Raw genomic sequence first — 26956 nt, 5'->3', positions numbered from 1 at the left:
CCAACAAGTACATATGGCCTTGATACCAAACAATTAAATTTATTACAATATAGCAATACAAAGTAGCACTAAATAAAATAAAGATGGCCGACAGCGTTTTTAAAACCGCCTGCCGCCACGTCTGCCCGCGTCCTAAGCCCGGGGCGTTGCACCGTCCGAATAGATCCGACGGGCGCTATCAATTCTGGCGGCTTGCGTGTGTGCGCGCTTGTGTGTGTGCGTGTCACATGTTCGTACAGGATGTTCCGAACGCGAACATTATACAAACATATCGAATTTTGTAGTAGTTATCGGCTTCCAATTTTAATTCTTAATTATTTTTTTTATTAAAATAAATTGCCATTTATCAAGATACGGGCTATTAAATGTAGATATTTGAATAGAAATCAAATTAAATCGAACGGATTCATCGAATTAAAACAAGTATAAAATCACCTTCAATGGAACGGAACTTGGAATACATTTGTAGAAACAAATCATAAAGCCGGCAATCGTAAATCGACTTCTAACAGTTTTTACTTATTTATTTACACCCTCGCCGGCTTCTACACCTATTCTAAGAATAAAAGGCGTGCATTTATGTATGAAATATACTCAGGTAGAATATATTTCAAACAAAACCTTTTTAGTGTCTAGTAATTCATCTTAATCTTACTACTAACATATTTTCAAAATTTGACATCAACTAAGCTTGTTTATTTGTAAATAATTTTCTTTAAATAAATAAAGTAATAAATAAATAAAAAGAAAATGCTTTTTTCATCACGTAGGCGAACATAGTTGCGCTTATAAGTCAGGGTACATGAGAATATTTAACTATTACATAAATAAAGTCACCTATAAACTAAAGATACTTTACATTGGACATAAAATAAGTGAGACTACAAAGTAAACAAAGAATCCAGCTCGGGCTGGCAAGAAGAAGAAATAAATAGGTTGTATATTATCTTAATAAACATTAAGGGAGGAACGCGACGCTCCTCACTGGTGAGGACGATAAAGGCCATAACCTAGCTAACCTCAGGGGCGTAGCTACCGCTGTAGCCGTATCAGTGATACGGGGCCCCTTAGCTTTGGGGCCTCTATACCTACATAGCCCCTACAAGCCTCCAACAAATATAGAGCCCAGGGCAAGCTACGCTACTGGCTAACCTACCAACCTTCCACTAGCCAATACGGGGCTTTGGGGCCCCTATACCTACATAGCCCCTACAAGCCCCTAACGACTATACACTCTATGGCAACCTACGCTACTGTCTAACCTACCTTCCACTAGCCATTTAAATAATATAGAAATAAGATCACCCCATAACGTCTCACCTTGTTCGGAGCCAAACAAACGCGTGTGTGTGCACGCGTGTGTGCGCACACATTTATGTTAAATTTAATTGTAAACGTAAACCGCGTGCTCAGTATATCTGTAGGGTACCGCGGGACGTGTGGAAAACCGATTGTACTCGATGTACTAATTGGGTTAGTATTAGTTGTGCACGCGGGTTTGTTTGTAATTAAATAATAATAATAATAATAATATCAGCCCTGTATTATGTACTGTCCCACTGCTGAGCACGAGCCTCTACTACTGAGAGGGATTAGGCCTTAGTCCACCACGCTGTAGTGCGGATTGGTAGACTTCACACACCTTCGAAATTCCTATAGAGAACTTCTCAGATGTGCAGGTTTCCTCACGATGTTTTCCTTCACCGTTAAAGCGAACGATAAATTCACAAAGAAAAAAAATAATGTTTAGAGTTAAATAAATATCAATAAAAGTGATTTTAATATTACACGCCCTAATTCCAATACTACTACTCTAAGAGAAGTCGTCGTAGCGACATCACACTTACAGTCAGAAATACATTTACGCGCCATATTCGCTGTTATTACAAAATAAATAAAAAAACCGAAAAGTAAAACTGAGATTTTTGTTTCCTGTAAGTATGACTTTTGACACAATGTTATCCGAGGTATGGACGAGTTCCTTTCTTAATTTAAATAAAATCTAATTATTATTAGAATGATCGGCAGACCGCATCCATGCATATAATTACTTACCTACTACATGTTGCATCGGGTTTCCTTTAGAAAAACTTCGCCCTTCGCCCCTGGAAGTCATCTAGTTAAGGAGCCGTTCGAGTATTACGTAACGCAACTTTTGAGGATTTATGAAATGTTACGCGCCGTAACATTTTCTTGTACTCCAAAAGTTATGTAACTCTAAAGTTACAATTTTATTCTGATAGTCACGCAAAATACCGAAAAGTCGCTAAAACGTTTGTTATTGTTTTAAAATAAACAAACAATGTTACATAACGCGTTGTACGAGATCCCCCTCCCGCCCCTGTAACGCATCGTAACGTTTTACAAGATCCCCCCCTTCAAATTGGGTTACGTAATACTTGAACGGCCCCTAAGAAACCCGTGCGAAGTCGGGCCGGGTCGCTAGTGGTAACATTAAAAGCAGTATAACTCTCGGTGTTTTGTAGCTTCTTATAAGTTAAAGAATTATTAGAAATGTAGCAATAGTTTCAGATATTAATTCAAACAACAAAGAAAATTTTACTTCTTATTATTATAAACCAGCTTTTTCCTGTGGTGTCACTCGCGTTATAAAGTTTTCCGGGATTAATAAGTAGCCTATAGTATTTGGGAGTAATGTACATTACTATTAGTGAAAAAAATATCAAAATCGGTTTAGTATTTCCTGAGATTAGTTCAAACTCTTCAGCTTTATATATTAGTATACATCATTTATCAATAATATTCTTGAAGAAATATCTCACATTGCAGTAGGGCAAATAGACGGTCAAGTAAGTATACGTATACCATCTTTCTCGCAGTCGGTTAAGTGGGGTGCGCTCACGAAGCAACCCTCGCAGTAATCACAAAGGATTGAATCAGTTTAAAATATTTTCCCAGTAAACTGCGCGCCGGCGTATTCTGAACTCTATGGCGTTGGAATATCCATTATGTATAGTTTTTATTATGCATAGAGTTTTTTTTTATTAGTTTTTATTGGGAAGACAACGGGTTCTAGCTCATACAGCCTTGTATGTATAGAGATGGGAAATGTTTTCTTTTTACAGATGGAAAGTTTGTATATTTATTTTTGGATCTGCTTATCTGATTTTGAAAATAATAAAAAAAAAATCTTATTGTGGACTGTATAGCAATAGCCGAAACCAAAAATATAATAATTAATATGAACATAAAGCAAAAAAATATCCCCGTAGACGTTGACCCAGCAAACATAATTAATATGAAAAGAAAGACAATTTTCATATTCAAGCGTGATTAGTATTAACTTCTGCAATCAAAATACGTAGATATATCCGATATCGAAACGATATTGTTCACCCGGCGCGGGATAGTGCCGCGGCTCTGTTACTTATTTGAAAGCAATTTTACCTCATCCCCCTTTCATTTAGAACCGTGCTGGGAGGCACTCGGTGGTTTGAAAGGTGGCGCGGACCCCCCGATGTATTTGTACTAGATTTTTTTTTAACGCAGTGTTAAATTTCTTGAATAATGATCATGTTAGTTATAGAATTTTATATCATGTTAGTTAAAAAAAGCGGCAATAGCCTAGTTGGTTGTGGAACGGTCTGCCAAGACGAATGTCCGCAGGTTCAAATCCCAAGGGCACACACCTCTGATTTTTCTAAAAAAAATAAGTGTGTATTCTTTTTGAATTATCGCTTGCTTTAACGGTGAAAGAAAACATCGTGAGGAAACCTGCACATCTGAGAAATTCTCTATAGGAATTTCGAAGGTGTGTGTAGTCTACCAATCTGCACTAGGCCAGCGTGGTGGACTAAGGCCTAATCCCTCTCAGTAGTAGAGGAGGCCCGTGCTCAGCAGTGGGCAAGTATATAATACAGGGCTGATATTATAGTTATAGAATTTGTCCTTACCTTTAGGCTTCTAATATGCGTTGAAGAATTTTTGCTGGATTATTTTATTAATAAACAAAATTGGAAAGTGTTTGCGTTGCTTGAAGATTCTTATTGTATAGTAAATCATTGTCGACACTCACTGATCAACGTTATAATTCTCGCTTTTTCAGAATATCAAGTTTAAGATTTGTTTCTTCGAGCGCGACTCGACCATTAAGCCTCTCGGACGATAAGTACATTATAATGTCAGTTCGGCTGTAAACATGTGGCGCCAGAGTCGAAGTCAATACACTATCTGTATGAATAGCTCATTATTATTAAGTGTTTTTATATAAAATATACTATTCAAACAACATTATTGTTATTAACTTACAATTTATCTGATAAAATAGTTTAAATACAATATTTAATTAGCTAATAGCGGTATATATTGCCTGATCTTTACAGAAATTGATTACAACATTAGTCACGAAGAGTCCATATAATTTGATTCCTGCCGGCTTATTTTATGTAATTTATGTAAAATCGTATCATAATTAGAACGATTTGTAAACTGCATATCTTGTGTTAGGTTTCTTTTCGGAAAACTTAACCTGTGAAAAAAAAACGTTTAAAAAAAAACTGTGAAACATAACGTTTTTAAATAGATTAACTATATGTATGATAATATATGTTTCAATTGAATATATGGCCAACACGTATTACTGGTGCTTTGTTTGATTTACTGACCGTGCCATCAGGGAGTTCTTACCCCATCGCCTCTATCTAAATCCGTCCCTGAGCCCCCCCCGCCGCCTCCAACCGAACGGTCGCGTGTAATTTCGCCGAGCCAGCGCCGGCCCCGGTGGACAATTTATTTGTTAGCTATTTAATTATGTACACAGAAGTGACACACGGGTTGTGCGTGGCGCGACACTCGTGTGGCTGTGGCGTGGCTTCGATAATGGATGAGATACATAAGGGATAAAAATTCAAATCTCGTAATTTTTTTTTATTCGTGCACCGCGTAGGTTGTTGTAGTGGAGTTCAATAGAATGCCGACTGACGAGAGATGATTTCCAGCAGTCGACACTATTATTTCGGCCTGTTGGAACCGGATATGCACAAGCTTATTCCGGAACCCGACACACTTGGGCCACTAAGTTGAGTTTAAAACCTTGTGTACGGTGGTCGGTATCCGTCTGTCTTCATTGTCGATTTAAAACACCCTCTCTCCTTCCAGGATGAGGTGCTGGCCATCAACGACAAGGTGGTGGTGCGCGCCGAGGACCTGATGAGCTGGATGAGCGACGGTGAGGGCTGGCGCTGGGGGCTGCGCGCGGTGTGGCGCGGCGCGTGCGCCCCGCCCGCCGAGCCCAAGCACACGCAGCCGCTGCACCACACGCGGCTCGACTTCAGCGATGTCGACAAGGAGAAGAGCGCCATTGGTTGGTTCACAGACTTCATAGATTATTCTACCAGCTTTGAGAGGTGATGCATGATGATATAGGGAATTTTGTTGATGGAGACGCGCGCAATCCATTGAGCAGGGTAAGGTGATTGATCCAAGCACTTTCCTTGATGCTATTATTCATTGTAGTGTGCGTGTGCGCTTATGCTGCTCACGCACGCTAGAAGGGATTAGGGTTAATAATGAGCCGCGTCTTCGTGGATGAAGTGATCTATATGCCTGTAATTTTTAAATTTTGATGAGACGAGTTGCTCTTGTATGATGGTAACCAAATGCTAAAAAATAGTACACTTTTAGGTCTCAATACGTCTCCTAAACGGTCTTCTACCTTTTAGGAAGGGGCTCCTAAACATTTTGGCCGATATGCCACCCTATTTTTACGTCACTAGATTACAAAATTCAACGCACTAACCCTCAACCCACTCTTATCCAGCTCAAGACGCGGAGTGTCCCGGCGTGGTGGTGTTCTCGTATCCAAGGTATTGCAGATACCGCGCGCTGCTCTCGCGGCTGGAGGGCATCCAGGCGGACTGGCTGCGGGACTCGCTGGTCGCCGCGCTGGGGGGGTACGCAGCACCCACCAAGAACACTAGGATATTATACTGCAAGGTACGTGGAGGAATCTTGATAGATGGCCTGGTGGAAAGATCGGTATTTCATAATATTTGAACATTTATGAACAGCACAGTGTTGTCAGACGTGGGATTCGAAGCTAGTATTTTTTGGTTGAACATCTAAGTTTATTTAGGCTGCTACAAAGATGATGAAATACAGCACTTTCCGTTCCTTCACTCGCATAGTCCGGTGAGACGACAAACCGACATGACCGGAGAGAGATCAGGCGCAGGACCGACGGCTTTACGTTCTTTTCGGAGCACGGGAGTATCACACCGCCAACTTTCTAACTCCGAGCTGCGATTGAGTAATTTTAAAATGAAGAACCCAGTCACAATTTTTTAGGCCCGACCCGGGATTCGAACCCACGCCCTCAGTAGTAGTAATACTGTGTACACATTACAGTTACCACACCGAGACAGTCAACATTTACTACAGCACATCCTAGACCTCTTCTAAACATAGACCTCAGACTTAAACATCCCATACCTCGCTGCACGCCACCTGTTTCAAGGTTCATCGTACAACAGGACGTCATATATGACGTGTCTACTGCCTTCACTCCAGCATTAGTCTGCTCTAAGCAGACCTTATCATCTGCTCAGATAATGAAGATATGGCTATTCTTGCAGGACACGTTCGAGTACCCCGAGCTGGAGGGTCACGAGTTCGTGTGCAACCACCTCGCGCCGCGGCTGAAGGGCCGGCCGCGCGGGCGTCGGCGCCGCGCCGCTCGCTCGCGCTCCCGCTCCAGGTCCTCGCGCTCCAGCGACTCGGACAGGGGGCCCGCGCCACCTCTAGTGAGTGTTGATGCTTCTCCACTGTTACTAGGTGCAGCTCACGTGATCTTTCCAGGGATAATAACTACCAATATTATCTGTATAAGCCGTGAATTTAGAGCTGTCATTAATCTTGTAGTTGATAACAACTACAAAGTGGATGCGCATGCGCAGATACCGTCAACACATACTTCAGCATGACCTGGTCTAAAAATATACACGTTGATGAGTTATTTACTTTTTATGAAACATTTCATCCACGAAGACGCGTCCCACTACTTTCCCTAGTCGCTTACAGGGTGCGTGAGCAGATTTTGATTGATCGATTTTCGGAATCGGATTGAAGATTGCGATTGAGATCGTTTATTGAAAACGCCTTGTATGTCTATGTCAAAGTCCGTTGAGCAGTTTCCACTCATTACAAACATCTAACCGTACAACATCACGTCTGATACCAGTTCGCCCTGTTTGCAGACTCCCCGGCGCCTCTCCCTTCGTAACGGCGCTCCGGACAAGCTGAGCGACGAGGAGGACGTGGACGAGAAGCCGCCCGAGGAGACGCAGGAGGACAGAGACTTCCTCGCGCAGCTCCAGCAGTTCTACAAGGACAGGAACGAGCCGTTCAAGGGGCACACTTTGAAGGACTGTGAGTGTCTTCTCTGTAGTATATACATATAATAATATTAGTCCTGTATTATATATTGTCTCACTGCTGGGCATGGGCCTCCTTTATTACTGGGGAATTAGGCTTTAGTCCACCACGCTGGCCTAGTGCGGGCAGACTTCACATACCCTCAAAATTCTTAAAGAGAATTTCTTAGGTATGCAGGTTTTCTCACGATGTTTTTCTTTATCGTTAAAACAAGCGATAATTTATTAATTTATTTATTTGTCAATGTAGTCTGCCCTTAAACTTGAATTAAAAAAAAAAAGGTTTTAATTCTCTATAAATAAAAAGTAAAAGTATAACCTTGTTATTGAATCAATTTTTGTTTTATACTATACTAGCTTTTGCCCGCGGCTCCGCACGCGTTATAAAGTTTTTCAGGCTAAAGTTTTCCGTTATAAAAGTAGTAGTTTCCCGGGAGCCTATGTTCTTCCCAGGGTCCCAAACTGTCTCCATACCAAATTTCATCTTAATACGTTGGGTAGTTTTTGAGTTTAACACGTTCAGGCAGACAGATGCAGCGGGGGACTTTGTTTTATAATATATTTTTAGAACTTTTTAAGAGGAACAATCCCGTCATACATCATTGTTGCATAACTTTAACCGTTTACGCAGTGCACGCAACGGAAGCTCTCAAAACTAATAATTTTTCGCCGTTTTTGCAACATGTTTCATTACTGCTCCGCTCCTATTGGGTATAGCGTGATGATATATAGCCTATAGCAATCCACGAATAAAGGGCTATCCGACGCAAAAAGATTTTTTCAGTTTGGACCGGTAGTTCCTGAGATTAGCCATTACTGCTCCGCTCCTATTGGGTATAGCGTGATGATATATAGCCTATAGCACTCCACGAACAAATGTCTATCCAACGCAAAAATAATTTTTCAGTTTGGACCGGTAATTCCTGAAATTAGCCATTACTGCTCCGCTCCTATTGGGTATAGCGTGATGATATATAGCCTATAGCACTCCACGAACAAAGGGATATCCAACGCAAAAAGAATTTTTCAGTTTAGACCGGTAGTTCCTGAGATTAGCCATTACTGCTCCGCTTCTATTGGGTATAGCGTGATGATATATATAGCCTATAGCACTCCACGAACAAAGGGCTATCCAACGCAAAAAGAATTTTTCAGTTTGGACCGGTAGTTCCTGAGATTAGCGCGTTCAAACAAACAAACAAACAAACAAACTCTTCAGCTTTATATAATAGTATAGATGTATAAGTGGTAGTACCCTACCACCAGCAAACCCTCCCTGTTCAATGGAAGTGTATCGTGTTGCAGTGTCGCTGCGCGCGCTGTACCTGAGCGTGGTGTCGCGCGGCGGCTACGCGGCCGTGTGTCGCCGCCGTCTGTGGCGCGCGCTCGCGCACCACGCGCCGCAGGCCGCGCGGCGCAGATACGAGAGGTACGCCACTCGGGGATCACCGGTGACTCACTATCACGTGTGGATCACCGGTGATACATAAACTGTGCATGTATCACCGGTGACCGAAGTATACTTGGTTGTCATTGGGTGTAATTTTTTTTCTTAATGCATAGCAAATGGCACAAACTTACCGACTGTGTATCACCGGTGACTCATACGTAACGATTTAACCCTTTTCTTTGGTAGTGATACGTTTGTTTAATGTTTGCTTCCTACGAACTGTCATGGTCACGGGACGATCTATCAATCTGTTTAGTAGTTTTATTTTGATATCAAACATTGGGTAACTATAAAAAATCATTACAAATACTATTTGTTTAATAAATAATCGCCCCACAGATTCCTCCTCCCATTCGAGAACCACGAGCGCAAGAACGGCGCCTCGTTCAAGCTGAACGGCAAGCTGGACGAGCCGCAGACCATCGACACGATCGACGTCACCGACTCCCCGCTGCGAGAGGTGGAGCACCCTGTACAGCTGCCGGAGAAGCGCCTGCGCACGCCCTCGCCCAAACGGGAGGTCAAGGTCAACGTGGACAGCGAGACTGGCGAGTATAAGGTGAATAAAAATATACTATAATATTAAACTACCAATTAAGCAAAAGTGTACGTTGGCCGGGAATCGAACCCGGATCAACTGCTTGGAAGGCAACTATGCTGACCATCACACCACCAACGCCCTTGCGTTTTGTGTCAAAAATTATTCTTAGAATCATAAGTTTCATTTACTTAAGTGTGTTGGGATAAGTTCGGATCATGGGGTAAGTCCGGCCGGTTACAATTTGGCCGGCATAATTGTGTCGACTGGCGAGAATAATTACCTCTTGTCAAATCCTCGTTCTGTTTGGACCCCACTCGGCTTACCATCAGGTGCAGTGTGATAACTGCAGCGCCTGTCTAAAAAAGATCGCCGATTCAAAAAAATCCTAACAAAAACTAATGCGATGGTATAAAAAATTGGTCCATGTTAGGAAATAAGTACCGAATTTATCAGTAATTTAGAATCATCGATCTTACCCCGTAATCCGGACTTAATAATATCAACCCTGTATTATATCCTTGCCCACTGCTGAGCACGGGCCTCCTCTACTACTGAGAGGGATTAAGCCTTAGTCCACCACGCTGGCCTAGTGCGGGTTGGTAGACTTCACTCACCTTCGAAATTCCTATAGAGAACTTCTCAGATGTGCAGGTTTCCTCACGATATTTTCCTTCACCGTTAAAGGGAACGATAAATTCACAAAGAATACACACATGATTTTTTAGAAAAGTCAGAGGTCAAAGCGGCGATAGCCTAGTTGGGTGTGGAACGGACTGCCGAGACGAATGTACGCAGGTTCAAATCCCAAGGGCACACACCTCTGACTTTTCTTATCCGGACTTACCCGAACTTATACAAGTAGATTGTCCACTGTTGGACACAGGCCTCTTCCAATATGCGCCATTTTACCTTGTCTTCGGAATGTCGCATCCAGTTCTTGCCAGCGAACTTTCGCCGACGAATTGAATTAAGTACTCACCTACTCTTCCTTTATTTACTTTCCAGGAGGAGATGAACGTGGTGTCCCTGCCCGCGGAGGAGTTGAACCGGGAATTCCTCGCGGCGCTGCAGCGGGACGAGCGCAAGATCACCGTCAAGCCCGTCGAGCAGCTGCTGCAGCCGCGGGACTACGCGCGGGACCACACCCGGGACCATGTCCGGGACCACACTCGGGACCACGGGCGGGACCACACCCGGGACCACGCCCGGACCAAGGACGGACATGTCAGCGAGCTCGCGCATAAGCTCATCAGTACGTTGGATACTATTATTAAATGTGATCAGTACACACTCACGCCTTTACCCTTGAAATAGTAGGTGGAGGTACAATTAGTGCACCCATTTGCTTAATATCCTATCGTCATATCTTGGCTGATACTGAGTAGAAAAACATAATATCACTTTGTCGGGCCGAAGACCCGGGGTCGAAGGCAGTCACAGTAGTTTAGACTAAACGTGCAGGCCACACTGTGAAGTCATTTTAAACCAAATATTATATGTATAAATAAAATACTTCATTTAAGGCGATACCTCAAGGTCCATTTTCATACATTTTGTTTCGGCTTTAATCTGGGTAACTAAACAAGTATTGGCAAGTAAAGAATTTAAATTCACGTCTAGTTAGTGATTAGTTCTCGCAGTTGAAAGAAAAACGTAAAAATAATTAATAATCATGGATATTTCTGCCTTTAAAATTTCGTCATATTAAATTGACGTGAATTTAAATTCTTTACTTGCCAATACTTGTTTAGTTACCCAGATTAAAGGTGAAACAAAATGTATGAAAATGGACCTTGAGGTATCGCCTTAATCCGATTCCGAGAATGAACCAATCACAATAACTCATTTGTGAGCATGTCAAAAATACTTTGCTCTGATTAGTAATTGTGATAGATTGACAGAAGCGATTGGAATCTATTATTCAAAATGTCGAATGGATAAGCGGAGAAAAGAAATTTATGCATTTGTTACAAATATTCTTAATTTTACGGTCGAATTTCCACCACTGGATGACCATTAGTTTTATTTAAATGGTAAATACTTTACAGGTCTAGTTGCCATACGTCACCAGTAAACCTATATTTCTCAGTATAGTTACATAAAGTTTTGATTAATTTCCTAATAATGGCACGTTGTGCTTGCAGCGTCAAGTGGTGTGGACACGCGGTTGTCGGATACATTGTCGGTGTCGGCGAGCGGGGCTCTACCTGCGGGGGCGGCGGCGGCGCCCGCGGGAGCTCCGCCTGCTCCCTGTCTCAACGGGCACGCGCCTGCGCCCGCCAGGACTCTCCCCGGAGATCAGGTACTTATATTTATACATTATCCTGACTTATTATATTGTTGTGGACGAATTTGTAGTCTTTTTTGATAATTTTTGTTCCATACATTTTTGAAAACAATTATGTAAGTACAGAAAATATCTGAAAATACATCAAATAATGCTGAGATAACGGTCCATCATAGCAAATAATAGTATAAGATTTCATAATCCATATAAAAATTATCGATTCGCTAAAGAGAGCTGAAAATAAAATTAAATTGTGAGTTACGTAGATAATATATTTAAAAAATTTAAACACGCACCATGACGTCAGTGGCATTAGGACACGCGCGTGCGAGGGAGATAGCGCGAACATTACTGAATTTTTCTCTTTTTCAGCAGCAATAAATATATACTTTTTTAAATGTATTTACAGAAAGCTCTTTTTTAACTTATTGTTTACAGTGTTTAAAATTAATTTGATTTATTTAAAAGTATATTTATTTCGATGACTTGAGCTGTTGGTAGTTCAACATCTCAATTGATCCGTGACCATGAAGGCTGCAAATTCATCGATACTAAACTATAATAATGATGAATCCTACAAATAGTTTGTGTTTGGTGTTGTGCAGAAGAGCAGTCGTCCGGCGGGGCGCAGCTCGCTGCGGGCCGTGCGCGTCAAGCCTGCGCGCGCGCCGCACGTCACCGCGCCCGCCGCCGCGCCCGCCACGCGTCAGTATACCACCACACACTTCACCATGTCCACAGATAGAAACTAGCCTATGACCTTCCCAGGGTCTACCACGCCAGACCTCACCATGTCCACAGATAGAAACTAGCCTATGTCCTTCCCGGGGTCTACCACGCCAGCCCCCACCATGTCCACAGATAGAAACTAGCCTATGTCCTTCCCGGGGTCTACCACGCCAGCCCCCACCATGTCCACAGATAGAAACTAGCCGATGTCCTTCCCGGGGTCTACCACGCCAGCCCCCACCATGTCCACAGATAGAAACTAGCCTATGACCTTCCCGGGGTCTACCACGCCAGCCCCCACCATGTCCACAGATAGAAACTAGCCTATGACCTTCCCGGGGTCTACCACGCCAGCCCTCACTATGTCCACAGATAGAAACTAACCTATGTCCTTCCCGGGGTCTACCACGCCAGACCTCACTATGTCCACGGATAGAAAGTAGCATATGATCTTCCCAGGGTCTCAATCTATCTACATACCAAATATCATTGAAATCCGTTTAGTAGTTTTTGAGTTTATCGCTTTCGAAAAAGTTAACGGCGAACTTTCTCGAGTAATATTTTTTTTAGAACTTTTTAAAGGAACAATTCCATCATTTATGGTTGTTGCGTAGCTTTAGCCGTTTATAAAACGCACGCAACGGAATCTCTAAATTTTTCCCATTTTGACAACCTTTTTAATTTATGCTCCGCTTCTAGGAGTCATAACGTAATGTAGGCTATTCAACACTAAAAGAATTTACATCCAAATTCGATGGTCCCTTATACAATTTTATCTCACCATAATGTCAGTTCTCGTTACCATTATTATTGTGTTGTGTGCAGCGCCGTCCCTGCCCCCTCCGCGCGGCGAGGCGTCGCCCCCGCTGGGCGCTCCGCTGCCGTCCGCCGCCACCATCAACAACTTCGGCATCCACCACCCGCCGCCGCACCGACAGCACCACAGCGACGACGAGATCGTCGAGGTAACTATCCATATTATTCAACTTTATAAGTATTTATAATTAAATCGATTAAATGAGTACTAAGTATTGATGATTGAACTCAAATATATCGATATTCGTCTACTTTCTGTAAGTTTCGAGTGTTAAATAATATTTTATTCATACATAACATAACATCACGCATTTTATCCCCGAAGGGGTATGCAGAGGCGCAACTAGGGCACCCACTTTTCGCCAAGTATGTTCCGTCCCATGATGTGATAGGGGGCGAGCCTATTGCCATATCGGGCACAAATTCCAGACTCCGGGCTGATACCGAGCAGAAAAACCCAAATATCACTTTGCCCGACCCGGGATTCGAACCCAGGACCTCAGAGCGCTATTGTACCGGACGTGCAATACAACTACGCCACCGAGGCAGTCATTCATGAAAATATAACCTTATTATGTAGTATATAAGGTTATATTCCCGTGACACACGTAAATGTCATGTAGCTGTCATGTTTGCCGGCAAACATTCCGATGCTTCAGGAGAATAAAATATTAACTATCGGAAATGAAAGTATATCGATACTTTCTGTTTCGATAATCGATATATCGCATATCCTGTATATTTCAGTATCGAATATAGAATTGAAAAAACATATTCACAATACCATTCTGTTCTCTCGTTCTAGGTGCCGTACAAACCAAAAACTCCAGAAATAATCGATCTCGACGAGTACCCGGAGAGTCCACAAGCAGTCAAGAAAAAAAAGCTGGACATCCTGAAGGAGCGCGGGCTCGAGGTGACGGCGCTGCCGGCGGGCGGAGTGGGCGGCGCGGCGGCTGTGGGGGGCGTGGGGGGCGGCGTGTGGGGCGCGGCGGGGGGCCCGGCGCCCGTGCTGCTGCCGCTGCTGCCGGCGCAGCTGCTGGGCGCCTACAGCGTGCCGTACCGCGCGCCCGCGCCGCCCGCCCTGCCGCGCCCGCCGCGCGTGCTGCAGTCCGTCTGCACCTTCGGCAGCAGCGGCCCGCAGAAGACCGTGTACGGCAACCCCAAGGACCCCTTCATGCCGCCGCCGCACGTGCTGCACGGCGCGCCGCTCCGCCCCGCCCGCGCGCCGCCGCCGCAGGACCCGCACGACATCCTGGACCTCACCTGCAAGCAGGACCTCTCGCCCGCGCCACCGCCCGCCGTCGAGATCGTGCGCGTCTCCGCGCAGAACCTCAGCAAGACCTACGTGCCGGACGGCAAGCCGGTCGGGCCCAACCTGGAGATCACGCTCGTCAACAAGGCGCACGCGCCGACGCCGGTCAAGAACCGCCCGCCGCAGAAGAGATCCTCGAACGGCAAGTTCGTGTCGGCGAAGACGCCGACGCCGCCGAAGGAGTTCCCGTCGCCGTCACCCTCGCCTTCACCGTCGCCGTCGCCGAAGCCGAAGAGGCCGGCCATCGTGGTGCCCACGTACCAGCTGGCGGAAGCGGGCGCGGCGCAGAAGGCGCTGCTGATGGACGTGCACAAGGCGGCGCCGCTGGCGTCCGTGGTGGACCCCTACGTGGCGCTGTACAGCTCGCTGGCGGGGCAGATGGACCACCGGCAGCTGGCCGTGTACCGCGACCTGATGGCCACGCAGTTCCGCTCGTACGGCGGCCTGCTCAACATGGCCACGCCCACCACCAAGAACTGAACCACTGTGGCGGACGTGTTGTATGGGAACAAGTTTTTATTCCCCTCGTTTTGTTTGCACAGACAAGTAACCTTGGAGCACGTGATCAGACAGTCATGCAATCAGACGACGGGTGTCTGAGGGGCCACCGCCACGATAGAGACATGTGAAATTGTCTCACAACTCATCCCCACCTGAAAAGGAGAGGAGTTATGGCGTGACGTCGTACGAGTGATAGTGACAAATTACGAATGTGGTGTGACGTCAGTTTTCGCGCAGTGGACCGTTAGTGTTTGTTGGTTTAATTGTCTGTGTGTTTGTAAATATTAGGGTACAATTGTGAGGGGTTCGCGGGCCCATGGTCCCCGGGGTGTCCCGGGCGGACCCGCGCGCGGCTCCGATAGTTCAATTCGTAGTTTAAAGCCAGACCGCCGTCGACAGCGCCGCGACACGATCTCTATTGTGATGTGAGGGAGAACTAATTATAATAAGTGTGGTCTGTTTCGAACTGTTTGAAAAGTTTTTGGTTGATTTGTCGACTGAAGAAGCAATTAGACGACATAATTGTAGCAAGCATCGTGATATACCCCGATTATGCTTGGAAATAAGTAACTTTAATTTGCTAGAAAATTTTGAAACACAAACTTTGCCAACAGTTTGAAACGAGCTCGTGATTTTGTGATATGGACATAGTGTTTACAAGTTATTGTTAACGCAATATTGATCTCTCACTAACTCTCCTGTGCCGTGGGTTTAGGGGAAGTTTGATGCAGACCACCCCCATTTGAAAAGTGGCCAAAGCGGGTATTTGGTAAAAGTTCAGGCTGAAAAAGATGCTTATGGTTTAGTTTGTTGAAAAATTCTAATTACTCTAGTGACTGTAAGCGTCTGTCTAAACAATAAATGTAATGCCTTAATTTAATGCTTACCAGGGGCCTTATTCTCTATCCCGCACGTTATTTAAACAGTGTGTAACAAGCACGTAACACAACGGATCATGTTTAGGACTAGAAATTTGGCTTACAGAATACCATTCCACGCACATTTCTCGAAGATAACATGACACGGCCGCGTTACGCGTTTACACTATCGTACAGAATAAGGGCCCTGTATACTTTGCACTGATTTCAATTTTAAGATACTAGTTTTTGAAACCTATCTGCCTCAAGGCCAACACAATCCAGTACTTTGTTTACATAAATTTTAAAACAATATTGCTATTGTGTACGGACAGGCGCTTACCAAGCGAGTATTAACTTCTCTCATTATAGAAAATATTCTAAGCATTTTTACAAGCGATGTGGTTGTGAAGTGTTCATCTATCCACGGCACAGAGAGCGGGTTGTTTCATACTTAGGTCATGAAAGACCTCTCATATCTAATTCACTACATTTTTTGAGTATAAACAGTGTAGTAGGCCTTTCTTCTGCATGAAAATACCTTATATTTTTAAGTATTTAAATTTTGTTCTGATACAAAAGTTTCTTTACTTAATTGAATAAATATTTGTGTCATATGTGGGTATAAATTAGTTATATTATATCTATATTTATATATAAAGCTGAAGCGTTTGTTTGAATGCCCTAATCTCAGAACCTACTGAACCGATTTTGATATTTTTTAAATTACTTCTGAGTGCTATAGGGTACTTTTCTCAAACCAAGTAGATATGGGAAATATTGAAACAGCCCGCTCAGGTATTAGGACCTGTTTATAAAAACGCTGCAGGTATCCAAAACGGAATAATAAGTATATACTTAGGTTTAATACACAATTTAACTTGACCGGAGTGAAGTTAGTCGCAGGTGCGACAAAAGGGCTGAAATTAGTAACAATTTTGTTACAGATACGGATGAATTTGTCCACAGTTTAGTAAATAATTCTATGGGTCTTACGTATACTAGTATAAATGCGAAAACACAACTTTACAGGAGAGCGATTTAAACATTATAAACTTTGTAAATTTGTCATAGTTCCTCACCTCAGTATTTCTTACCACTTTTTACTGCACTGTTGATAAATTTATCCGTATCTATATAAGCACAATTATTAATATATTACAGTCAAATTGAATTGTGTTTGAGCCTGGTCTCGGCAGGTCGCGGCGCGGTCTGGCTCGGTGTACAGGCATCGCACTGTGACGTTACGATTGGTGTACAAAATAAAACCTTTCAAACATTATATTGTGTTTTATGTTCCACAATCTGGTTCTGACTGCTTAGACGGATGTGTGCAGGTTCAATCAAGGGCTGACTTTTCTAGAAATTTGCGCTTGATTTAACGGTGAAGAAAAACATCGTGAGGTAATCTGCATTCCTAAGAAATTATCTATAAAAAATTTGTGGGTATGTGAAGTCTGCTAATGCACTAGTGCAGCGTTGTGGACTAAGACCTAATCCCTCTTAGTAGTTGAGGAGGCCCGTGCCCAACAGTCGAACAGTACACAATACAAAGCTGATATATATTCTGGTTTAGTAAAGTGGTTGTGAGGCCCGATGCGGAGTCCTATTTTCAAGTTTGTTTTTAGGTTGCCACACGAGTTTTTAAGCTGAAATTGACTATAAAACTCGGCAATGAACAGTGTTGTAGAGTAGCGGACTTAATATTTGCCGCCACGAGGTAATGGAAAAGAGCAGTCGTGTAATGCGTGCCCCTAGTACACATTCGAAAAAAAATGTGCGGTCTGGGGCAATTTTCTGCCCAACTACGCTACACCATTGGCAATAAACGACTTTTACGTCGTTTTTTCTTTTGTAGTCCACATCAAACTCTCATCTCAATAAAACACATTATTGGTCAACATATTTTTATTTGTTAAACCTTGTCTTTTAACATAAACTCGCTTCGTAAAATCATCCCCTTTTCACTCGAATTCCAAATGTCCACATTCGTCTCTTGCTCCAACACAGCCTAAGCTCTTCGATGACATCCAGTTCCACCAGTATGCTCAGGTCGGTGGCTCTACGCGAGCTCCGGCGCCCACAACTTGAAGGTTCTGTCGTAGGAGCAGGTCGCCACGTACTTACTGTCGGGCGATATGTCCACACTCATCACCTGGAAAGAGATATGAATTCATAACATATTCAAAGTAAGAAAAACAGTTATGTTATAAATAAATATTTTTGACATAGCAACTGGTACGTGTGAGAATGACCATTTTAAGCACGAGCGTAAACGTTCGCGTAATGGCTATGGTCTCCGCTGTCTATATTCCTGTGGTGTTGGGGGTGTCGCATTCTATATATGCATCTATACAGAGGGTGAATTTTCGTGTAGTCATGGAAAGCGAAATCCGAAACTATGAGGAATATGTAGGAATACTCAAAATGTGTCAACACGTACCTTGTTGTCGTGTCCGGCGAGGGTCCGCAGCGGGTGCCAGGCGGGATGCGACCACAGCTTGGCGCTGCCGTCGTACGAGCTGCTCGCCAGGAAGTGCCCGCCGCCGCTCTGGTACCGCACGTCTGCACCCACGGGACAATAGAAAGTGAGGTCAAAGAAATTTATTTTACGAATTTATACAGGATTTTCTTGTTGGAATTGTATAACGAGACGAGCATGAAGCTCGCTTGATAGTCAACTATATTGATTACGTTGAAACATCCGGCACGAAGGACCAAAAAAGGTTACTCGTACATTCGGCTCGGGGATCAAAAAAGGTTTATGTGTGTTGTACTACGGGACCCATAAACTACTTCCTTGTTATGATTGATAAACATAATCCCAATTTTAAAATACTGATATGTAAGATCCTTAATAATTATATGACACAATTGATACAATTAATTTGCAAAAACGACACAACGCACTTGAATTGATTTGGGAACTGACATGGTTATTTAATATTGGTGTAAAGTGGACGCCGCAAAGTACTTATAATACTTAGCTATAAGTTAGCTCGTATAATTACTTTATAATAAATTACGTTTTTCCACTCACCACTTATGAGATGCGTGTGCGCAGGTATCGTGTAGATCGGAGCTCGTCGTCGCAAATCCCATATTTTTATCTGTAATAATTGCGAAATACTAAAGGCACTGATATAGTTAAACACACAAAAAAATCGGACCCTGGAGGAGCTTTGAATTGTCCGGACCAGGACCAAGTATTCGGTCATGCGTGGGCGCAGTTATAGAAGCTCGCACCGAACGAATAAAAGGCTAGTCACGGCGCTGACAATATGGATATTCAATATACAGGGACATTTTGACATTGTGTTACTAAATGAAACCACACACTAGTATTCACCTTTGCGGGCGTTATGACAAAAATCATACATTAATAACTAATATTTTCGCGAAAAATCCTCATTTTATTTTACATCTACGACTCAAGTAACTTATTGTAAAGTGTTATTTCCAAGTAGATAAGTAGGGGTTTCATTTAGTAACGCGACGTCAAAATGACCCTGTCTATAAAACGTCTTTTGATGTCTGTCGTCACGTCACCGTTTGAACCGGCGTGGTACCTGGTGGTCGGCGGCGGCGGTGGCGAGCTGGTGTCCCTGCGGCGCCCAGTCCGCGCCCAGCACGCCGGCCAGGTGTCCCTCCAGGAACATCACGCAGCGCCCCGTGCGCAGGTCCCACACGCGGCCGAACGCGTCCATACCGCTACAACACATCACAACCAACTTTACAACAGATAGCATAAATAATCTCTGGTATTGCTTCGTCTAACGAACCTAAGGTTAAGTTACGAACAATACTGATGGATTAGAAAGATAATAATGCGAGTTATTTGACGTTATATTTGTACTAAATTTCATTTATAACAATAGGGTATTTAACTTATATTTATTTATGACTTTTATAAAAAATAAGGACGTCATATAAAATCCAGAGTTTGTAAGCCATTAAAATTAGGTAGTAGGAGTGTAGAAAAACAGAAAAGGGACGAAATACTTGCTTGTGACGTCAGCAAGAATTACGATGCGTACGAAAGAAAGAGATGGGGCGATATCCCCACTTCGTACTCACTCCTGTACGTAGCAACATTTCAAATATGAATTACTGCCACATTTCTCATCCAATTTTAATGCTGTTTTCACAGAAGGATTTCTTTTTGCAGTCATTGCTATTACATATAAAAAACGCACAGAATCAAACAGTCAAATACCTTATTGTTAGATCTGGTGTAGTCTTACTATGATATTTAGATAACAGACTTGGCTCTTACCCGGTGACGGCGAGCGAGCCGTCTCCCTGGAACGCCAGACAGTACACGGGCTTCGCGTGACCCTCCTGATGGAGCACCTCTGTCGCTGGAGACATAATACACGCTCATTTTGACATTACATTACATAAATTACTTTAAGTTATGATACTTTATAATTTTGGTGTATATTTGTTCTACCGACCCGATAACTCTTGTACTGTATTCTATTTGTGAAAGCTTTTAAATGGCCTTCTTGTTTAATCTAGCTGTAAGTTTTCCGTAAATAATAAAATAAATAAAATTACGTTAATGAAACCACATACCTCTGATAACATTGTGCCAAAAATTGATCATGAATAAGGAATATTTTCAGAAAGAATCCCAGTTTATTGCTAATATGATTTTTCATCATTTTGCAGTTTAGTACGAAGCGTGCGTGAGTGTATTTCTGACTGGAAGTATGATGTCGCTGCGAATAATTTTCTTAGAGTAGTAGTAGTGGAATTAGGGCGTGTGAACTTAAATTCATTTTTTTATTGTTATTTATTTTGTTCGAAACTTACACTTTTTTATTTTAAATCTACAGCTCAAGTAATTTACTGTAAAGTGTTATTTTCAATAGGTATATGATTTAATTTAGTAACGCAATGACAAAATGAACCTTTACTATTACCTTCTCAGTGCTCACTCATATTCATATGAACCAATTGCTATACTAACATAGTTGAAAACAAATTTAACCTGTCACAAAGAATGTATGACCCGCGTGACGTCACAGCTCTTTCTACGCGTGCGTGCGAGAGAGATAACAAGACATACCTATTAATCATTACTCAATCAACATTTATGCCTTTTTAACAAAAAAAAGAAAGTTTTCAATTCTTGACTTTTTATTAACATGTTTTGCCACTTTAGAGTTCAGACTGCTTCATCACAAACGCCTAGGAGTTGTGGAAGCAGTATGCGTCTTCGCATCTTAAACCCTTGTTACCTGTGGTGAGGTCCCAGAGGCGCCAGGAGTGGTCGAACACGGCGGCGGCGAGGAAGCGGCCCGACGGGTGGAACTCCACGCGCGACACGCGGTACGGACTGTGGCCCGGCAGCGACGCCAGGGGGGACTCGCTGCAGGGGAACACGGACATACACTTACTGATCAACTATCAAATTAGCAGCGACGATAGCCTAGTTGGGTGTGGAACGGACTGCCAAGACGAATGTCCGCAGGTTCAAATCCCAAGGGCACACACCTCTGACTTTTCTAAAAAATTATGTGTGTATTCTTTGTGAATATATCGTTCGCTTTAACGGTGAAGGAAAACATCGTGAGGAAACCTGCATACCTGAGAAGTTCTCTATAGGAATTTCGAAGGTGTGTGAAGTCTACCAATCCGCACTAGGCCAGCGTGGTGGACTAAGGCCTAATCCCTCTCAGTAGTAGAGGAGGCCCGTGCTCAGCAGTGGGCAAGTATATAATACAGAGCTGATATTATTATCAAATTAGAGTTTCTTAATATTGGAATATTATTTTGTATGAATTGGGCTACGATAAACATATTTTTAAAATGAAATTTATTTAATTAAAAAAAGGGGTGTTAGCCTAGTTGGATGTGGAACGGATTGCTGAGACAAATGTCAACAGGGTAAAAACCCAAAGACACGGTCTATAACTAACCATACTGTTTAATGCCTTCGCATACAATGGTTCTATAGCCCTTACCTGGCGAAGTTCCACAAGTAGACGGTGCCGTCATACGCGCAGGTGGCCATCGTGCACGCCTCCGACTTGTCGGCCGCGTCTCCTGCACCTGTGTCCATGATCTGTACAACCTCACTCTCACCAGCCTCCGCAGCCTCCGCAGCCTCCTCGATCTACAACAATACATTTGGGCATATACATAAAATAAGAAATCACCAGCATTGTATTATATACTGTCTGGGTTTAGCATGCTGGTCTACTGCGAGTTGACTGCCTTTGTAATTTCTTTGAAGAATTCTCATGTATGTAGGTCTCCTCACGGTGTTTTCCTTTCAATTACAGTGAACTTTAATTGATAAATAATACATGATATTCCTCTTCATATAATGTTCAGAAGGTGATGAATTATAAGAAGAAATTGAGGGTGTTACCTCTCTTTTAGATTAACGTACACGTAAGTGTGAGTACCCGTTTTTTATCATTCTCTGTCTGGGATAAAAAGTAGCTTGTAACACTCAGGAGTATTGTAGCTTCCCGTTAGTGAAAAAAATATTAAATTCGGTTTAGTAGTCTCCGAGATTAGCGCGTCCAAACAAATTAACCAACTCTTATATATGTATGCATAGATTAATTATGTTTATCGCTATAGAATTTGTATTGCTTGTGATGGTTGTGACCTTGTCCCTGAAGTGGTGCGGCAGGACGGCGTGCGGATGGAAGGCGGCGCCGCTGAGGTTGCAGGAGTGTCCGCGGAGCTGCTGCAGGAGGCGGCTCGCCGGCACCGACCACACCTTGCTCAGCCCCGACCTGCACACAACGCACTACTTCTAATACAACTATTTTTATATTCAACCTAGCTGTCCCGACAGACGTTGTCCTGTCTTAACTATGTATGCATGCGCGCATTCAAATTATTTCAAACCACTGACACTTATGTAAAATTAATATTGTCGTTAAGTTTTCTTAAATTTTCTAATTTTCCGCGTAATTTTTTGATTTTTTCTCTTTCATGAGAACCTTCTCCTGACAATAAAAAACACAACAAAAAAGAATAGTGAACCTAACCGTTTACGGGTGAGGGCGTGACCAAGGAAAATAAGGATTCATTTATATATATATAGATAATCTCCCGACGCTTCGAATACTTTGCAGCCTTCATTGTCTCTCTTAAAATCCGAAAAATTGTTTTATTTCAATGTCTCACGTTCGCATAAACTTAAGAAAACATTATTGCGGTAGTTATTGATTTTCTCTAGAGAGAAGCAGCTTTCCCGCCCTCACACCCACCACTACAACTCCTGTAAGCCAGGATCAGCATTGGCACGCATTTTATGACACCGAGCAGTGAAGCTCGGCGAGTCTCAAGGAACACTAATATGTCTCTATCCCGCAACGAAATTGATCAAATAGAAAGATAGGGAGGAGTTGGAAATATTAATTGTCCACTTCTCACAATAGCAAAGCGGGACACAAAATAATGAACTTTGGAGGCGTTTTAACTTAAATTAGGGACGTTTACAACTATTAGTAGATTAAAAGTTTCAAAAAGGCCTAAAAGTGTTGTATTAAATATTTTTTTCTTAAATCTTTGCATATTCCCACCGTAACTCCAAAATAGTATTGAACGAATTCTCAAGTAAGTTTGCTTGAGGAAGGGTCTTAGTCACAATAGAAATTTATTTATAGTATATATGTAAAAAGATTTTTGAGTAGTCTACATCCAGCCAGACAAAAACAACTCGGAAATACGTAGCAGCACTCACCAGCTGCCCGTAATGAGCATCTTGCTGTCGGAGCTGAACCTGCAGGAGCTTATCGGACGGGTGTCACCAATCTGTGGAAAAATAAGATACTATTGTTCACATATATTGTGTTTAATACATTTATACAAGGTCCTATTGACATTGCATTAATAAATGAAACTACATACTCATTTTCACCTCTATGAAGATTGTGCCAAAAATCAATCATGAATGACAAATATTTCTACCAGTTTTACTATTCTCATTTTTTTATTGTCTTATAGTTCACGAGGATCATGGCGTGTTGCGTGAGTGTATTTCTGACTGTAAGAGTGATGTTGCCGCTGTGACGAATTTTGTTGGAGGAATAGTAGCGACATTAGGACGTGTGAAATTAGTATTACTTTTATTGATGTTTATTTTGTAAGAAACTTACACATTCCTATTTTACATTTACAATTCCTGTCACTTATTGTAAAGTGTTATTTTCAAGGGGATAGGAATGTGATTTTATTTAGAGTAATTATATGTCAAGCTGACTATGGAAAAACTAGTAAATAAAATGAAATGAAATAATCTATTTGAATCTGTAAAATGTCCAGTTCTCACCAGAGAATGGGCAAGAAACTCTAGTGTTGCTCTTTTCAAAGTTAGTTTAAGGTATAAACTACAGTACAAGAGTAAGTGTGAAAGAGTACTGCGTACCTGGCTGCAGTAGATGGCGGTGGCGGCGGCGCGGCGCTGCGCCTCCTGCTTGGCGGCGGCGCGCACGCTGCCCGCCAGCTGCAGCTCCGCGCGGCACTTGCTCAGTCTGCACACGGACACGCAAAACTCTCTAGACTATTTATTTGATAATAATCAATTGTGAATTCTAAAATTTATATTAAGGATGCTATGTTATGAAAGGAGGCAAGGATTTCAAGAGAACACTGGTTATCTTCATAGAGTGGTCGCCTTATACATCTTTTTAGACAGTTCCTGGACATGCACTTTATTTCAAAGCTGTTAAGTCAATTTTAGAGTGACAAGCTCTCCACACAAATTATAAGTGAGACCTTCAATGGGTGGTATCAGCCCGATAATGTCTTAGTTTTCTGTCTGCTAATGTACTGATCCACATTATTATTACTTTTCCACGCATTATGATAGAATAATAAATTATCGTATATAAACGGAATTAGTTTTCATTAAGAATTACACGAGTTGAAGCGTGAAAGAAGACAGAACATACAGTATTTTGTTTTTAGAAAAAACTTATAGTCACAATAAATTACATTAATAAGGAGGTTGCCTTCATATTTCTTCACATTATAACTTTGGTTGAGCTTTTTTCATATCACATGGTCAATGCCAAATGTTACCATATTCATAGAGAATTGTTTCTGGCACATACAATACTTTGTGGTTGAGTTACCAAATCTCTTCCAAAAATCAAAAGTAATATTCTATAGCTTTCTGCACCTTCCATGTTGAACTAACCTTTTTTTGGCATTAGGGAGGGAATATCGCGCGATCCACAGCCTCGCCTGGCGCAGTTCCGGGGGTCCCTCGTGGTACCAGGTGCCCTCGCGCCCGCGGTCCCTCTCGATACGCGCCTCTTCCTCTTCCAGCTTCTTGTTTATCGCATCTTCTCCAAGGCTGGGAAAAAACACTAACAATTACGGACTAGAAAATCTACAATTTCACAAATTAATTCCAAAACAACAATGTTGACTTGAAATGTAAGAATAGGTATGAGCTACAATTATTCTGGAAAAGTGTGCCAGGGATTTAATTCTTGGTAATATATTTTTCATGAAATATTTATGCTATTTTAAATATGAGTTTAAAATAACATAAATATTAATTCTATAAAAAAGTATGTTCATAATATTCTGACAAACATGTCTTCACTGTGCATGTCCATCATTTAACAAGTTTTGATCTGAATACTCACTAGCTGAGCAAGTCCCTCAGTCTCACTCTTCTCTCAGCAGGCCCTTCTCCGAACAAGCACACTGGCTCGCCCAGCTGCCTGAGACTCCTACGGACCTACAACAAAAATACTGTTATTATTTCCTAAAGATTTATTGTTTAATTTAACTATTATACTTTCATTCTTGTGGGATACAAATAAGCTTTTTCTCCATGTGCCACCTCAGGATTACAGTATAATAACAATACTAGCCTTGTAGTATATATTGCCTATTGCCAAGTGTGGGTTTTCTCTACTACTGAGAGGGTTTAGGGCTCATTCTACCACACTAGCCTAGTGTAGGTTGGCAGTCTTCAAATACCCTCGAAAATCTTATAAAATTTTCAGGTATTCAGGCTTCTTCACAACATTTTTCTTCACTTTTAAGGCTAATGATAATTGAGAACAAATAAACACATTACTTGAAAATGATAGAGGTCCATGCCCTGGGTTTTAAACCTGTGGATCTATGTCTCAACAGGCAGTGCATGATTTTGGGTTATAACCATCACCATCATAGTATTTTATAGCAACTATTCATGAGACTTGACTAATAATAATAAAAAAAAAACACTAAAGCCTTATTTATTCATCTAGTTTTGTAGATTTTAGAGAGTTAAATTAGTTACCTCATCATCATCAGTAGAAACATTGAGTTGCCGCGCCTTCCGTCTACGCTCAAACTCCTCAAGCAGCGCCTTCTTGTCTCGCGACATTTCCTCCTCCAGCTCCATGTATTCTGGACAACAAAATTACTTATCAAAACTTTTTACGATGAAACTGAAAATTTGGTGGGAACTTGCACCTACCACTGGATATTTGAATGTCTCCAAGCTCTTTAACAGCGCCATCCTCGACTCCTTCCTTGGCGGCGGCGGCCAGAGCGGCCAGTCTGGCCTTCTCTTGCTCCTCCAGAGATCCATAGTGGACCTGTTTACTCTTTTTGGGTAAAACAATCTCTTCATCATCAGACATTTTGAGGTTATTTTTGGGGTTTCTTTATATATCACGCGATGAGAGGTAGGTATACAAACTTAGGTATTTCAAAGTTAATGAAGAGTTATTTGATACTATTAACCCAGAATAAATTGTTATTGCAATTTTTAAAGACAATGTTTAGCGTCTTGACATGTCAACATTAGTGACAAGAATAACAAAGTCATTCCAATTTAGTATTTATATCTTACTCAAAGTTTGAAAATGGACAACATTCTATGGGAGTTAAATTAAATACAAGTAAATTAAATTCTAGAAAATTAATGTATAATAATACATATGTTACTTCGTATATTATATTTTGCCACTTTTATTTGTACGTCATAGAATAAAAGTTAGTCTTATAATTTTTTTTCTTCTTCTTTTATATTATAGCTTCCATCATTTATGTATCGGTGATTTCGCCAATGTTGAATAATAACAATA

The 26956-nt window shown here is 42.1% G+C and overlaps 2 protein-coding genes and 1 non-coding gene across 4 annotated transcripts in view; 1 reads left to right on the top strand and 2 right to left on the bottom strand.

Moving 5' to 3' along the window:
* Positions 1-17169, top strand: part of LOC115455416 — a 78337-nt gene extending 61168 nt beyond the window's left edge. For both annotated transcript variants that reach the window (XM_037443366.1, XM_037443365.1), the window contains exons 4-14: positions 5119-5323; positions 5780-5955; positions 6594-6761; positions 7215-7386; positions 8697-8820; positions 9181-9400; positions 10388-10634; positions 11527-11684; positions 12275-12374; positions 13224-13363; positions 14020-17169. In XM_037443366.1, the coding sequence (XP_037299263.1) occupies positions 5119-5323; positions 5780-5955; positions 6594-6761; positions 7215-7386; positions 8697-8820; positions 9181-9400; positions 10388-10634; positions 11527-11684; positions 12275-12374; positions 13224-13363; positions 14020-15009 (2700 nt within the window). In that variant the 3' untranslated portion in view covers positions 15010-17169. The remainder of the gene's footprint in view (positions 1-5118; positions 5324-5779; positions 5956-6593; positions 6762-7214; positions 7387-8696; positions 8821-9180; positions 9401-10387; positions 10635-11526; positions 11685-12274; positions 12375-13223; positions 13364-14019) is intronic.
* On the bottom strand, positions 9449-9520 carry Trnag-ucc. Its single transcript has one exon. It is a non-coding gene; the product is annotated as a tRNA-Gly (tRNA).
* Positions 17170-17780: 611 nt separating the features above from the next.
* Positions 17781-26700, bottom strand: LOC115452958 (U4/U6 small nuclear ribonucleoprotein Prp4). The gene is made up of 14 exons (XM_037443572.1): positions 26344-26700; positions 26164-26273; positions 25517-25611; positions 25060-25218; positions 24286-24391; positions 23602-23672; positions 22516-22645; positions 21860-22011; positions 21134-21264; positions 20164-20248; positions 19457-19598; positions 18928-18997; positions 18331-18452; positions 17781-18042 (listed from the first exon to the last, which is right to left on the bottom strand). The coding sequence occupies exons 1-14, from the start codon at positions 26507-26509 to the stop codon at positions 17950-17952; spliced, it is 1632 nt and encodes a 543-aa protein (XP_037299469.1). The 5' UTR covers positions 26510-26700; the 3' UTR covers positions 17781-17949.
* Between the last annotated feature and the right edge of the window lie 256 nt (positions 26701-26956).

This window comes from Manduca sexta, chromosome 26 (assembly GCF_014839805.1).
Source record: "Manduca sexta isolate Smith_Timp_Sample1 chromosome 26, JHU_Msex_v1.0, whole genome shotgun sequence".
Classification (NCBI taxonomy): Eukaryota; Metazoa; Arthropoda; class Insecta; order Lepidoptera; family Sphingidae; genus Manduca; species Manduca sexta.
The sequence above is the reverse complement of the archived record's forward strand: the minus strand, read 5'-3'. Positions and strand labels throughout refer to the sequence as shown.